We start from the raw sequence: 14513 nt of genomic DNA, 5'->3' as shown, positions 1-14513 counted from the left end.
TTTGGATGAACAAAGGCACTTCTCTAAGCTGGGAGACTTCATGATGAATTTCAAATTAATTTCACAAACTAAAGGAACTTTACCTACAGAAGATGTACCAAAATCTCTCATGAATAAACATTACAAGATTCTTCAAAAATGGGAAATATCAAACTGAAAATAATATTTTGCTACAGAAACCCATGTCAGCAAGCACAGCCAAGACATTCAGGTTCTATCCATTAGAGGGCAATAATACATATACACACATATGCACACACAAAGACACGCTCCCACCCACCTGACTGGCTTTAGCAGGAAAACTAGCATTTTTTCTGTAAGATTACCAACAGCACATTGGCAGTTTGGCCTGTTCCATTCTCACCCCTTCATCCCCAACATTGGTGTCCAACAGATCAAACGTTGCAATAACAAATTACTCTTTAAGTTTGCTTTTCCTACAAGGAATTCAATAATAATATTTAGGTTTAGAAGGATTACAGTTGACTTAATAAATGTAGCTTATATAGACTGAACAACTAGCATTTATATAAACATTTAACTTATTATAATGGCTCCCAAACTTCTCACTGAAAGAATGTTCTCCATGTGTCTGCATCCCTCCCACCTGAAGTCAGACACTTTTCTATTCAGTCCCATAAGAAACCTGTGATAACAGCAGCAACTGCAGACGTGGCAAATATCCAGTAGGTTTTAGATGCCTTTAATGCTACAGACAAATCACGGAAAGGCGTTTTTACTCTGTCATTGGTACAGACACTTGAGGAAAGCAGCTCATGTGCTGTCCTCTGCTTTCTTGTTCAAAACATGTCAAACAACCGAAACTTCATTGTTTCTCATGCATCCTCAACCATCTGCTTGCTGCACCCACCTCTAATATCCTACAAGCACATTTATGTTGCAAGCTCACCGGCTCAGGAGATGCTGTTATGTATTTTCACTAACCCAACGTACACTCAGATCCCTGAGAGGCCTCCTGCAATGCAAGTAATTACCACCAGCCCCTAAACTACTGCTTGTCAACACCGAACTAGTTTTGGGATTGCTCAGATTACAGTAATAACGACCAGTAATCCTGCTAGCATACAGACTGGATTAAATTGTTATTTCTTTAAATATTACTTTGCAATGATCAATCCATATGTGATTATAGACATTAAGGTAATGACTTCAGCTAACAGCTAGTCTTTTCTATTAACTATTGAATGAATACTAACTTTATATTATACTAGAGATTTAACTGAAGGCCCGGATTCATAGGGAACAGGATGAAGATGTAGAATACCGTGCTGGCCACGTATGCCATACCAGACAGCAGGCATGCACCCCTCTCAAAGAGGCAGGCACCTAGAACTTGGAAATCCCCAACGATACAGCAGGAAAACATGCATCTATTCTGAAATAATCCAGCGTACGGTGTGTTTGCAGTGGCTGCTTTTCCAAAAATCACTTTCCACTCTATTCCTCTTCTCTAAATTCATTTTACAGATGCCAATACACCAGAAAGCAGAGACTACAAAAGAATTCAAGCTGTCAGAGACAACTTTAGAAGAACTGTATCACTCGTACGAAAGACTGGAGTTCACTCTTCCTGGAATCTTCAGATCTGTTTCAAGTAAAAGCACTGTCAGGGTTTTTTTTTTTCCCTTTTTTTTTTCTCTTTTTTTTTTTTTTTTTTTTAAATGCCCTACATCAGTGTTGTTTTTATTAACTCTGACGAGCAACTTTAAAAACTTAATATGAAATATTTGTAACCAAGCCAATATTTTAGGGGCCAAAGATAAAAGTTCCCTTATTTGCAGCATTTCAGGAGGGCTTTCATACACGTGAGTACAATGAGATATGTAGTTTCAGTTTGAAATATATTGTTTTCTCCATTAAACAGAAATCTACGGCATCGTTGACATCGATTTCTGTCATTTTGTCATGATAAACACTAAGGTATTAAGCACCTTCCACATCATGCAGCCAGGCATGATTCCAATTAGTGCTGAATAGAAGACAAAATGTCAGTCTAATAAGCTTCAATTTGCAAAGTCTTTGAACATTTGATGATATCATCACTTTGCCAATCACTTCTTGTACTTTGGCTTTTTTTCTTCCATATCACCTTCCCTGTCAAAAGGAAGTCTTTCAAATCTCCAGAAGCTGAAGACATGAACAGTGTCAGTCATTGGTCTGACTGAGCTAAGAGATCCAAAAAATGACTCCCCGCTACATCAGAGAACTATGATGTGCACAATATTCCCTCAAAGCTAATTTGCTGCCAACATGTAGAGTAATTGGGGGAAAAAAGTCTACTTTAAAGGCATACTGTGAAAAATATTTTTTCTCATGAAATCAACACTAAAGACCTTAAATCACTGTCAGAGTCTGTGCCACTCTTTCCAAATAAAGGAATGGCATTTATTAAAGTAAGATGACAATCATGTCTTCAAAGGTGGCTGGACCAAAGAACAGCTCTGCTGTCTGGCTTCATATGAAAACACTCACTTTATTTTATAATAATGTAGTTTCTTTCTAATTTGTTTCTTATTAAAAAAAGGCAGAAAAGCATATGCAGTTCTGTAAACTTAAATGTACACGCCTAGCACACATTCAATGCCAACAGCTGGGGAGATGTGGAGCTCTCTCTACCTGGAACCTGCCCAAACGCAGAAGCTAAAATCCCTGCCCTTACCTGGCAGTGAGGGAAAACAGCATCACCAAATGGCAGACAACAAACCAGGCTGGGAAATGCAGAGCGAGAGACAGCTGGTCCTGCCCTAGGCTCAAACAACAGGCCTGAGCAGAAGGCCCGCTCAGAAGAGGAGAGGAAGGCAGTGGTGTCCCCGAGCTGGGTCCCGGGATGAGGTGGGTTACAGAGGGGCTGACCCTCCAGCAGACGGGTTGGCAAATTCCTAACATCTGAGGCAGAAATTGAGACAGAAGTTGCTACAGACACAGGGCTTGCAACAGCTGTGAAGCTGAGTAACAGCAAAGCACTCAGCCTGGTGTCTGTGCCAGCAACATCCTCTTCAGATCCACGGTTTTCCCCCCGCACCACCACAAAGCTCCTGTCTGTGAACCAGAGGAAGGAGACGTCTCCCACTTTCTTCCTTACTAAAGCAGCACGCAGAGGAACGAGTGGATCCGTGGTAGGGCGCCCAGGACAGCGCAGTTTGCCATAAGCACTTCAGCTGCAATTTGTTACTGGTTTTCCACTTGAAGGTTTCTCTGTAATACTTTAATGTGGGAGCGTGTGGAGCTTTATGGATGGTCTCATATTTCTCAGCTGACATATCTTCAGCCAAAGTATGTCAGCTACAGGAGAGGGCAAGGCTTTTCACTGGCTTTGTGATTTCTCCTTCCCCCATCACAAACCACATAAAAGAAAAATACAAATAATCAGATCTCCAAAATTGCTGTTTGTTACCTCATCATGAAGCAGTCAACTGGACCCTGCAGTGGTATTGAGTAATATCATTACTTAAACCATAAAGAGGCTGTATTTATTGCTCAAAATTGGGAAAATTAGCATCCATATGGATCCTATTGTTTTAAGACCAGTAATTCTGCCAAAACAAGTGGTGTTAACATTCCATACTACGGATTGTCATAATTTCTCTTCTGGTCTTTCAGTCTTCAATTTGGTATTTATAATACCTTTGAATTGAGTAACCAAATGGATCATAAAATCTCTCCTATCAGATAAATCATTTAACAGCTAAACTACTGTTCAAAATTTGATTTATGGTGACAGTGAGTGAATGGAATTAGCATCTGCTGACCTAAGGAAGAGAGACTAAACTGATTTTGGCTAGGCTTTTTCCAGAATAACATTCAAGAGAAAAAACACACTCCACAAAAAAATTTAACTACTTAATTTGCAATACCAAGCACCTTAGTTGGTAGTCACACAGAGGACATCCTATCCTCCATACCTGCAAGAAGTACGGAGCAAAACCCCATGAAATTCCTTTCCAGACATATGAGGAATAAAAAGGTCACTGGGAACAGTCAACACAGATACACCAAGAGCAAATCATGCTTGACCAAACTAACCACCTTCTACAATCAAACAACTGACTCTGTGGTAAGGAGAGAACTGCCAACGTCTTTTATCTTGACTTTGGTAAGGCTTCTGGCTCAGCCTTTTATATCACCTGCATAGTCACACTGAAGAGAGAGCAGATGGGTGGACTATACCACAAGAGGAGATCCCACTGGACCACTGGGTTCGAAGGACAGGAGTGGAGGCAACCAGCTGCAAGCAGCATTTCTCAAAGGTCAAAGCTGGGGCTGACACAGCTCAGCATCCCCATCACTGACCTGGATGATGGCTACAAAGAACCTCAAGCAACGCTGCAGGCAGCATCTCTTGGGGGGAAGCAGTCAGCATGTTGCAGAGCAGGGCTGCCATCCCCAGGGACCTCAAACCCTGCGAGCTGGAGGAACAGACCTCTTCAGGGCGCTCAGCACTCTGGGTTCGTTCAGCCTGGACAGCAGAATACTAAAAGCAGGAATTTACATACAGCTGAATACAGAAGTTAGAGGGAAATTGCACAAAAGACAGAGGTAAACTTCTTGAAGATGGCAGTGAAAGGAAGAGACACTACAGATCCAAGATCTTACAGATCCAAGTAGTAACAATGGAAATTCAAATTGGATATAAGGGAAAATATTTGATTAGTTATTACTTTAATATTACTTTCTATAAGATAGTTTCAAAATTTGCTTCACACTGTGTAAGGCTTATAGTCTATTGATCATTCATTGCAACCATCACACCCAAACCTTGAGTGCAAAGCCACGCCTAGTGCGAGTTAGAAACTGTCATACATGAAGATCCTTTAACCAGCTGATGAGCAAAGACTGATCTTATTTATTTATTTTAAGATAAATTATTCTGTATTAGCTCTTCTGTAGGAAATAATTACAGTTTCCTAAACAGGGTGTACTGGCGTAAAATAAAAGTACTGCCACATGATATCAACCCTGCCCCTTCTCCAGTGAAATTGTATACTCCATCTTTTCAGCTAGCAATAGTTAAAATTAAAACCAAAACCAATATATAAATGTTGATTACAGTGTAATAACTACCACATATATTCAATTTCATATCATATAAACAAAGTCCATTTTGCTGAGAGCTCCATCTCAGAATCAGAGTTCATACTACGTGATGAGCTAGTTTCTATGGCAACTGCTTTCTCTTTTACACAGGCTGTAGCCACACAAAATGTCAGCTCCATCCTAAGCTAACTTAGAATTTTTAATCAGCAAACGACAATTTATACACCATTACATATGGTTCCAAAATCAGCTTTAACAACAATTTCAAATGCTGAACAGCCTGAAATATAAAAGGATAGAGGAGTGAGTAAAATCACACCTCCTGCACTGAATTCCTCACTATCTAATTCCAGTCGTATCGTAAAAAGTGAGAGTCAAGCAAAAATGTGGAAGAGATCAGAGATGATCACCCAGTGCAGCACGAGAAGGCTTTGATGGTTCCATTAAGCGAGGAAGTGGCAGATGTTTAGAGCCTGTTCGGTAGGCTTTTGAAAGGCAGCTCAAAAACAAGCAGCAGCTTACAAGTGGGGACCAGGAGCAGAGAGCTCGATGCACAACAACTGTGGCATGGCGGATTCAGATGAGAAGAGAAGGGGAAGATGTGCAGGAGGCTAAGAGCCTTCTCTTGATGGGGAGGCTTGATGGAGGGATTCATGAGCCTCAACTCTGCATGCTTCTGTTTTTTTTTAGAGTAGAGGCTCATTTTTTCCTCTAATCTCAATGATTGTCTATCCTGCAGCCCAAATTACTTCCCTGGGATACTGAGGGGTTGGGCCATCAGTACTCAACTCTCAGCTCCTCAGTTCGGAGCTCGGTTTGAATGGCTCTACAGAGCCCACGAGGTCAAAGATCCCTGATTTTAGTAGATATTCCTCATCAGTGGATCCAGCCCCACCCCGACCCAACCTACCAGGAATAACAACCTAGAGAAATCACGCAAGCGCTGTAATAAATATTTGGTGCTTTAAATATTTTTACCTCCGTCATTATTCTGCTTTGATTAGTGGTAAATTAAACACGCTGCAATAAAGCTAAAAGCCTTTGTTTAAGAAAGGCTAAAAGGGAACTGCTGTCTGTCTACAGAAGTCTGACTGTCAGCCCAAAAGCTATTCTCCAAGTAAAATATAACAAACAAATATTTAGATTGCAACTCCACGATTTAGATTGTTTGCAGAGAAAGCTTGCAAAGCAAACAGAGCATTTCTTCTCATGCCAAAGACATCTTCTATTGTGAAAAGAAAAAAGTCAAAGAAAATATGAGTCATAGAATTTATTTACTTAAAATTGTATACAGAAGTGACTTCAGTAGCACCAACAACATCTGAATGTTTCACAGGCTACATTTATCTGTTCCCTCCAGGCACAATCAAGTAAACTGCTTCCACTGATACTGGAAGAGCATCTCTGTGGAAACCAGTGTTTGGGGACATTAGAACAACTACCTGAAGTGCAACGGAGTTGATCAGTGATTTATCTGCACGTTAACAGCAGGTTCTTTCAGATCAAAGTTTAAGAAAGTCTCCAGTTGTGAAACAAATGCTCCCGGATTCCTTTCGAGTGAGTATAGCAACGAAAAGTTCCTGCTACAGCAGGGTTTATGTGCAAAAAGAAACTGTGCAGGTGTTGGGGTATTTAGTTATTACTAAACAATTATATAGCATTTCTATTATTTCCTTCTGTATTTTCTCTTACCAATAGTTGATAAAGCCCTCCATCAGGCAAACATACATGCGTGTAGGTATCTAGTCAGCATATACACACACACTATCTATGTCTCTATGGGCTCAAACAGCTCAGAATTAATTCAGTCAAAGGAAGGCACAAAGCAACAGTTGTGGAAAGATCACTGGCTGCAAGAGCAAAAAGCAAGTTCTCAAAGATCATCCAGAGAAAAAGTGAAAGGATGGCCTATGCTGCAGGCCCTGGGGAAGGAGCTGCAGATTTGCAAGAAGGTAAAAAATCGCGTGATGGTGAAGGCAAAGAGGATAACATGATGTGAAAATGCAAGAGAGAAAAAAGAAACATTTTAGCCATGGGAAAATACCTTGTTAACTCTCCTCACCACCTTCAGCCCTTTTTTTTTTTTTTTAATATAAGAACTTCCATTTTCAGTGTGTGTATTTGCACATCTTTAGAAGCGCTTGATGTTTTTTCTCCCAGCTGGTAACGGATTACGAAGAGCCCTACGACACCCCAAACACCAATGACATTCTCTTATAGCAGCCAAGTTTTTGAGATAATAAACAGTTATGTTAAAATTAAAGACTGTGACACCAGGGACAAAAACTGACAAAGCGTGCCTCAGTGCTCAAGTTACTCTTGACCCAATTATGAATGGATGAAAATAGTGGACTTGCCAATTACCGTGCAACAGTACCTGAAGAAATGATTCAGTTTCCTTAAGGAACTTTTTTTCCCCCTCTTGCTTTAGTGCAAAGCTCTGTATTTGAAGTTACAGGGGTAGTTTTATTCTTCTTCTTGCCCAAAGGTCAACGGCTTGAGAACAAGCATGAAAATGATCCAGCTCTGTACAGCAGCTGGAACATGAAAAATCTTTGAGCTGGTTCAGGGCACGTGTCAGATGCTGGGGAGAGAATGACAGTCACAGGATAAAGGGAAAGTCTAAGGGCGCAACTGGCACAGCTACCACAGCCTGTTTGGCATCAGCTGTTAAAATTTGCTAACCTTGCTATCTTATTTCATGGGAAAAAAAAATAAAATACCATTCTCTGTAATCAGAAGTCTTGCTTCAGAAAGCCTCTGATTCACTAGCAAGGTTCTTTTGATTAAAACAAAAGGAAGATCTATCATCCAAGGAGTTTCCCAGTTTGTGAAATGACGAATGCACTAACATTATTTAGAGGTGGAGAACGAATGATCAAACTATAGCTTTAAAATATTTCTAAAGAAAATCCTGATAATATCCAAAAATCTAAATTAAATACAGGTAGCGATTTAAAACTACTCATTTTTTAAAACAAAATTCCTGTGTTATTAACTATTATTTAAGCAATGACAATATTACAGCAGTTCATAGGAAACATATAGGACTTAAATGACTACAAGAACACAGCATGGTATAAAAGCCTTTGTACTGCTTTGACTTTATTGACCTACATGTCAATTTACTCCTCCCCAAGCATTACAACCCCAGGTGAAAAAAAAAATCAAAGTAAGCCCCCTAGAAATAGATAAAACCAAGAGCTAAAGTGGAATGCAACCGTTATTCAGAAATTCATTAGGAATGCAATAGGCGATCTACTTAGATCAAGTTCCTTTTGTGGACATCAATTGTATTTCAAAGAAGCAGTAACATTGTTTTATATTTTAATATCTGGCTAAGCACTGTAATCTTAATCTTTATGCTGTGGTTTCAAGTAAAGCATTAATAAATGTATTCATATTTTAATGATATTTAATGTTTTCGTATACTGTCTTTTAGAGTAGCTGAAGACCTATGTGAAAGCAAAGACTTTGGATATGAAATAAAAAATGGATCTTTTCAGGAACAGGATAAGAAATTGTTCTGCAGTACTCAGTCAAAATGCGTTTCTCAAACATTTCCATATTCTCATATGGAAAAGCATTTATAAAAGGACAACAGTGAATACCTTTAATGGTGCTTCCACGTCATTCACCTACCATTGAACAGATAGGTCCTTCAAACCAAGATACTCAGGTGTGATTACCACTAATTATTATTTAAATATTTTGAAATACACAGCAAAGCTACTTTTCATTTAGCGAAGCAAAATGGCCTCCTCTCCTTTCTCAAAGCACCGTCACTGTAATATAAAGAATTCCTAAAATTACTGCTGTCAAACGTGGTTCAATAGTAATATATATATTTTTTTTAAATAAAGCCTTGTCTATACACGCTCATTAAATCACTGTGATATCTTTGTTAAGAGACTGACAAATGTTTCATCAAGGACATTGGCCACTAGATGCCCCAAACATACATTTTGATAAACACATGCAAAGCTTTTTTTTTTTTTTTAATTAAAAATACCTGCCATAATTCTGTAACAGTCACCAGTATTGTCTATTAAGCTCACTGCAAAGACAAAAGTGAATTCTAACACAAAGACCAGACGAATCAACTAGGAACTCTTTATTTTTCAAAACAGAAAAACGATGCGTCCTTGAAAGCAGATAGATTCTTACTTGAATTTAAATAAACAACAGCTCTTCTAGTCAAAGGCAATTGCATTTTTCTTCCCCGATTTACATGTCATTCTCATGGCAGCAACGCTCAAATGACTGTACGGGGATATTCAAACTGCAAAGAAAAGCCCTGTAAAAAGGCCAAAGTTTTTTGCTATTGAGACTGTTTAGATTTTCATAATAGCTCCCATTATTTCCAGGTCTTTACACGGCACCTGTAGTAGCATCGTATATCCCATTGCAAACAGAAAGCACAACCAAACTTTGGGTTCCCATCTTTACCAGAAACAACCCACAACAGAACTAAATAGAGATATACTTACAAGACGCCTCCCAGATTCTCCGAATGTGCTTAAGATAGCCTCTTTACGTTTGTGTTCAGTGTTATATAGAGCAACAACTGTAATGAACACTGGCGTGTAGACAGAACTCAAACTGTTTTTTAACCTGAGAGATACAGCTCTGCCTTTGTTTGTATGCAAACACATCAGGCAAGTAGGTGAGAGGATGGTACAACTTTGCAAAGGCACCCGCAAATAGCTATATAGTTAAGATTAATCTATCTTAGGCCAAAGAAAAAAAAAATCCAAAGATAAAAAAGCAGTCCCTTTAACCGTTTAAGTCGTTCTTACAATAAAGCGAAGAATAAAGGGCATGGTTTAATTTTTTCAGAAGCTACCTGAGTATCTTCTTCCCAAGCGTTACCACAAAATGATCTGTCATTTTCCTTGGAAAACCATAATGGTGGAAATGGAGAAATAAGTCTTGGCTCCGTAATACATCCCCCATCCTCCCCCAGGAAGCGTCTTGTTTTCCAGCAGACTTACTTAAGGCAGATTTCGATAGTCTGAGTTGTCCAAGGGTAACCCCCAAAAAATCATTAAAAAAATTAAATATTCTATTTCACTTAGCTACTTTATAGTTTTCAGTAAAATAACAGCCTACTAGTCTACAGGAAAGTAAAGTGAAAATGCCTCAATGCCAGAGTCGTACATCTCATAGGGAAGGCAGTGGTGCGCGGAAAACATGTCGTTAAAGATGCCTTACCAAAAATGTCCAGTTTTGTTATAAAATAATCCTTGCATGATAAGCAATTCTAATGCTGATTAGTAAAGATTATTTTCTGAATACTCTTTAAACTATGAAATCACCTTAATTTTTTTTAAATGTTGCCATTGTAGGCCTTTTTAATATAGGCTCTTAAGAAAATACACCATGCCATCCTTACAAAATATATTGAAAAATGCAGTAAGATTTTTTTTTTGAACTGAAAACTAATAAAGATCATTTTCCATGCTGACAGTGCACATTTCATCCAGAAGTTTGAAGAGTCAAATGCTACCCCAGCTGGGGGTTATTCTGCCAAATGGCTTCCAACAGTGACCACAGAGATGGAGGATGGGAGGGGTGCGTGTGTGTAGGAAAATAAACGTGATGGTAAGCAATCCAAAATCCACATCATCTTATCAAATATCTGACACACATAGCAAACAAACAAAGCAAATCTAGAATACAAAACTGAAACAAAAAGACATGGACAAAATGAAATAAAGCCATTTGTGAGTTACCTGCAGAGATTTGAAACAAACAAACAAAAAAGCATACGAGTGAAGCAGACATAATTCATATGGATTTGCCCAGGAAGGAGAAAAGGAGGGGTGACTGTGAGGGCTGAGGGGGGGGAGAAGAACAGATACCTTTTTTCTTAAACAAATCCATCATGAAAGAAAATGAGACAAGATTATAAATAGGCCGAGTTATAGCGCACCATGGGATTTTTAATCTGGCTACCTGTGGTTTTTGCAGTTAAAGCCCTATTCAGTAGTGTAAAGGGAGGGGGGAAGCGGGAAAAAAAAAAGAAGAAAAGAAAAAACAAAATCACGTTTATGTGCCAGTTTCGCAAATGATCACACAGCGTGCATCACCAACAATGCTGGCAAACAGGAAAGACTAATTATTAGCATTTTCTAATAAGCGTACGCCTTTGAAACATTATTGATCATTACCTGTCCATCTCGTTTCCTGCATTCTTGAGTTTTACTCTCATGCTCTGCCATGGCAGCGCGAAGCTCTTTTTCCAGTTTCTCGATTTCCCGTTCATGGTCTCGGACCAGGCAGTCCTTCTCTGCGTTGTGCTGCTGGAATAGGTGCGTCTTCTCCTGTTCATGCTCCAGCTTCAGCTCCACTATCTGATTGGACAGTGAGGAGTACAGTTCATCAATAGAACATCCTTGTCGTCATGACAACTCGTCTACAGCTTAATTTTCCCCTTAATTTCATCAAGTTGGCAATTTTATTTTTACGTCACTATTACCTCACCTTTTAAAAAGCCACCGTTAGCGTGACAGAATTCCTCCAGACAATTCCAACAATGGCGACAACCGAGCAAATCCAGCGCATCCTTAACCAATTTGTTGGTACAAATGTCGGAGCGTTTAAAGAAAAAAAAAAATTGCATTGTCGCATTCTGTGAACGGTCCCCCCGTACCCGGCTGCTGCTCATCCGCAGGGCTGAGGATCCTAAATGGTTAATAGCCAGCCTGCTCTCCCCTTTGCTCAAGTATACACACGCAACCCCCCCACCCCAGCAATTAAATCTTTTAAGGATTTCTTGATGGTTTTCCAGAGCGAAAGCTCTTCCTTCGATATTCAACACCGTGGTATATACAGTTGTCTTTTTTTATTTTTTTCAAGAAAATTATAAAAAAAACAAAGCTCTATTATCCCGTTGTCAGCTACGCTACCCCAACATAAACAGATGTATGTGTTCCAGAAGGGCACCTGCTGTGCTGCAAGCTTGCACCACGGTTTCATAAGCAGCGCTCTATTCTCAGGATCCTTTCCCAGTCCGCACCACACTGGATGCTGTGACCTTGGCCAGCCCTAGCCTCTCCCCGCTAGACTGAATGGCAGCCCGAGACCAAGGGCCTGGTTGCCGCAGCTTTGATACTAATCCTCCCCGCCTCGCACAATGGCACCCTACCTGGCCTGCACACTGGAGCAGCCAGGCGGCCTTTGAAGCAGGTGATGAATAGGGACGGCAGGAAGCCGCTTCCCCACTGAACTCCGGGCCACACAGCTGCTAAGAACAGTCACTTGGATTTTTCTTCAGTTTTGGTGGATTTCGGGGAGGGGAAGGAGAAGAGAGAAAAAAAAAAAGAGAGAGAAAAAAGAAAATAAAAGAAAAAACGCCCTTATCGAGAACATGGTGGGGTATTTGCAGCGTGAGAATCCGGCTTCAAAAAAAAGCCGTCGGGAGGAGCCGGCTCAACGTCGGGCGGTTTGTGCGCCACAGCGCCCGGCACCTGATCTTAAAGCTGCAGCAGGCAATTCCGGGAGCAGGCCTTGGCCCCAAAATTAGCTGTTTTCATGGCTTTCAGCTTAAAATTTGAAGCATAGTGAAAAGCAACTTATTCTCTCCAACTACTGATCGGAATATCCCAAATTTGAAAGTAAAATATGTGATTTGCGCTACGCGGCCGGGAGGGTCCTTCCAAAAACAACATGAGGAGAACAAACGCAATATTCTATGGTTTAGCACATCTACATTATTTAATAACACCGAGGGGCTCATTAACACATGTCTGAAGTTACCCCCAGGAGGGACACGTTATCCGCGCCAGGCCTAGGATCGTTACGCAGAGCTCTTTACCTCAGGTTTTTGCCCAAGGTTTGCGTACAAAAGTGGTTTCTTTTCAGATACTTCAGTGTCCTTGGCATGTCTAAATGGAAGTATTCTTACTCCCTAAAATAATTATAAAACCTTTGTCTGATTTCTGGAAAAAAAGTCTGTCATACATTAGATCTGATTAAAAAGAGATCATGCTGACAAGAAAGGTCTTTCTATCCAAGCTTTTTTTTTGATTTCTTAATTACCGCATTTTCTGATTCTTGGGCCATGTAAGGTCTGGGGTGAGCAAGTTTGTTGTGAGGAACTTCAGTTATTTCAATTTTCTTGTTTTTAGCTGAAGAAAAGAAATGGTAACAGGCAGAGAACATTCTGGAAGGAGGCAAGGGACAGATCCTGCTTCTTCCACCAGCTACAGGACATGTGTGCATCACACATTTACCCAACTAAGGTAATTAGTTGTCTTTAAAAATCTCTTCACATAAAACATTATATTGCAGATGCAAAGTTTTCAAATTTAAAAGGGGGAAGAGTAAAAGGAAACAGTGCTTCCGTGTGCAGGAGGGGAGTCCTCACGGTCTGACATGGAAGCAGAAACGGTGGCAGTGTGAAGTGAGGTGTTTTCTAAAAGCTAAGTTCAGTGACGAAAACCCCTCACCATTTAGAGTATACCATTCCCCATGATGTTTTTGCTTGGCTTTTTAGAGACTTCTTGCAGAGAACAGCTAGAGAGGAAGGATGGAGGTGACAACATTTTCTTCCCTCAAGTTCAAATGCCTACAAAACCCATCTTCCCAAGCAAATATTAACAATCACCACACATCCATAAGCAACAACATGAGCTTTCCTGTACAAATAACGTGAAATGACTGAGTAGGCATTTGACTAGGTTGGTGAACATTCACTGAACCTTCTGTTCTCCTAAGAACTGCTGCCAAGCTCTACAGTTCCTCTTGTACCCCTCCCTCTCTCATTATTGTATTGAGTTGTGTTGTTGCTGTTGTTTAAAGGAAAAGAAAAAACGAACATATGCCATCAAAAGGAAAAACACCATTCTGTTTTGCAGCAACAAACCTGACTTCATCACAGAAAGCTGCATGAAAACTATGTTAAGTCTTCATAAATCAGTATGGATTCTGGCTCTGCGGTAGACCACACCTCTGTGAACGATAAAACAAACCACCTCCTTTAAAAACTGTTATCATGTTGAGATCTTTCTGCACACCATTTAAAATCTCTGCTTTTAACTGAAGTTTGCAGTATGCCTTTACCTTGCAGAGAAGGACAAAAGATGACAAAAGTATTAAGAATATGCTAAAACAAACCTATCTGAGAAATGTGATCATCTTCTGCTATTCGCTAGCATAAACACGCACACACAAATTGCCGAACAAATCAAGCAATGCAGATCATGACCATCCTGCACAGGACACTGACAACCTCAGCTCCCCAAAGATGGGCTTCCAACCCAGGCAGACGTAACTGCACCTATGAGTGGAGGTACTCTAGAAGAACCTGTTAAAACAAGAACCCATCAAAGAAAGACCTAAAGTGAAACCCTGCTGCTGTTAGCACCAGTTCACCTTGTACATCTGCACAACAAAGTTTGACAGTAAATAGCCTGCTGATTGTATATCTTCAGAAACCAAATACTTGTAATACA

The 14513-nt window shown here is 40.0% G+C and overlaps 1 protein-coding gene across 8 annotated transcripts in view; it reads right to left on the bottom strand.

The window, feature by feature from the left end:
* CEP112 (centrosomal protein 112) overlaps positions 1–14513 on the bottom strand; it is a 160454-nt gene that overhangs the window by 77315 nt on the left and 68626 nt on the right. For all 8 annotated transcript variants that reach the window (XR_004755094.1, XM_035342199.1, XM_035342202.1 and 5 more), the window contains exon 20: positions 11229–11411. Coding sequence is in view for 7 of the 8 variants with exons in the window: in XM_035342199.1 (XP_035198090.1) it covers positions 11229–11411 (183 nt within the window). In the remaining variant the exon portion in view is untranslated. The remainder of the gene's footprint in view (positions 1–11228; positions 11412–14513) is intronic.

Source organism: Oxyura jamaicensis, chromosome 18 (genome assembly GCF_011077185.1).
Source record: "Oxyura jamaicensis isolate SHBP4307 breed ruddy duck chromosome 18, BPBGC_Ojam_1.0, whole genome shotgun sequence".
In the NCBI taxonomy this organism is placed as follows: Eukaryota; Metazoa; Chordata; class Aves; order Anseriformes; family Anatidae; genus Oxyura; species Oxyura jamaicensis.
Note: the sequence above shows the minus strand (reverse complement) of the source record. Positions and strands in the feature narration are given on the sequence as shown.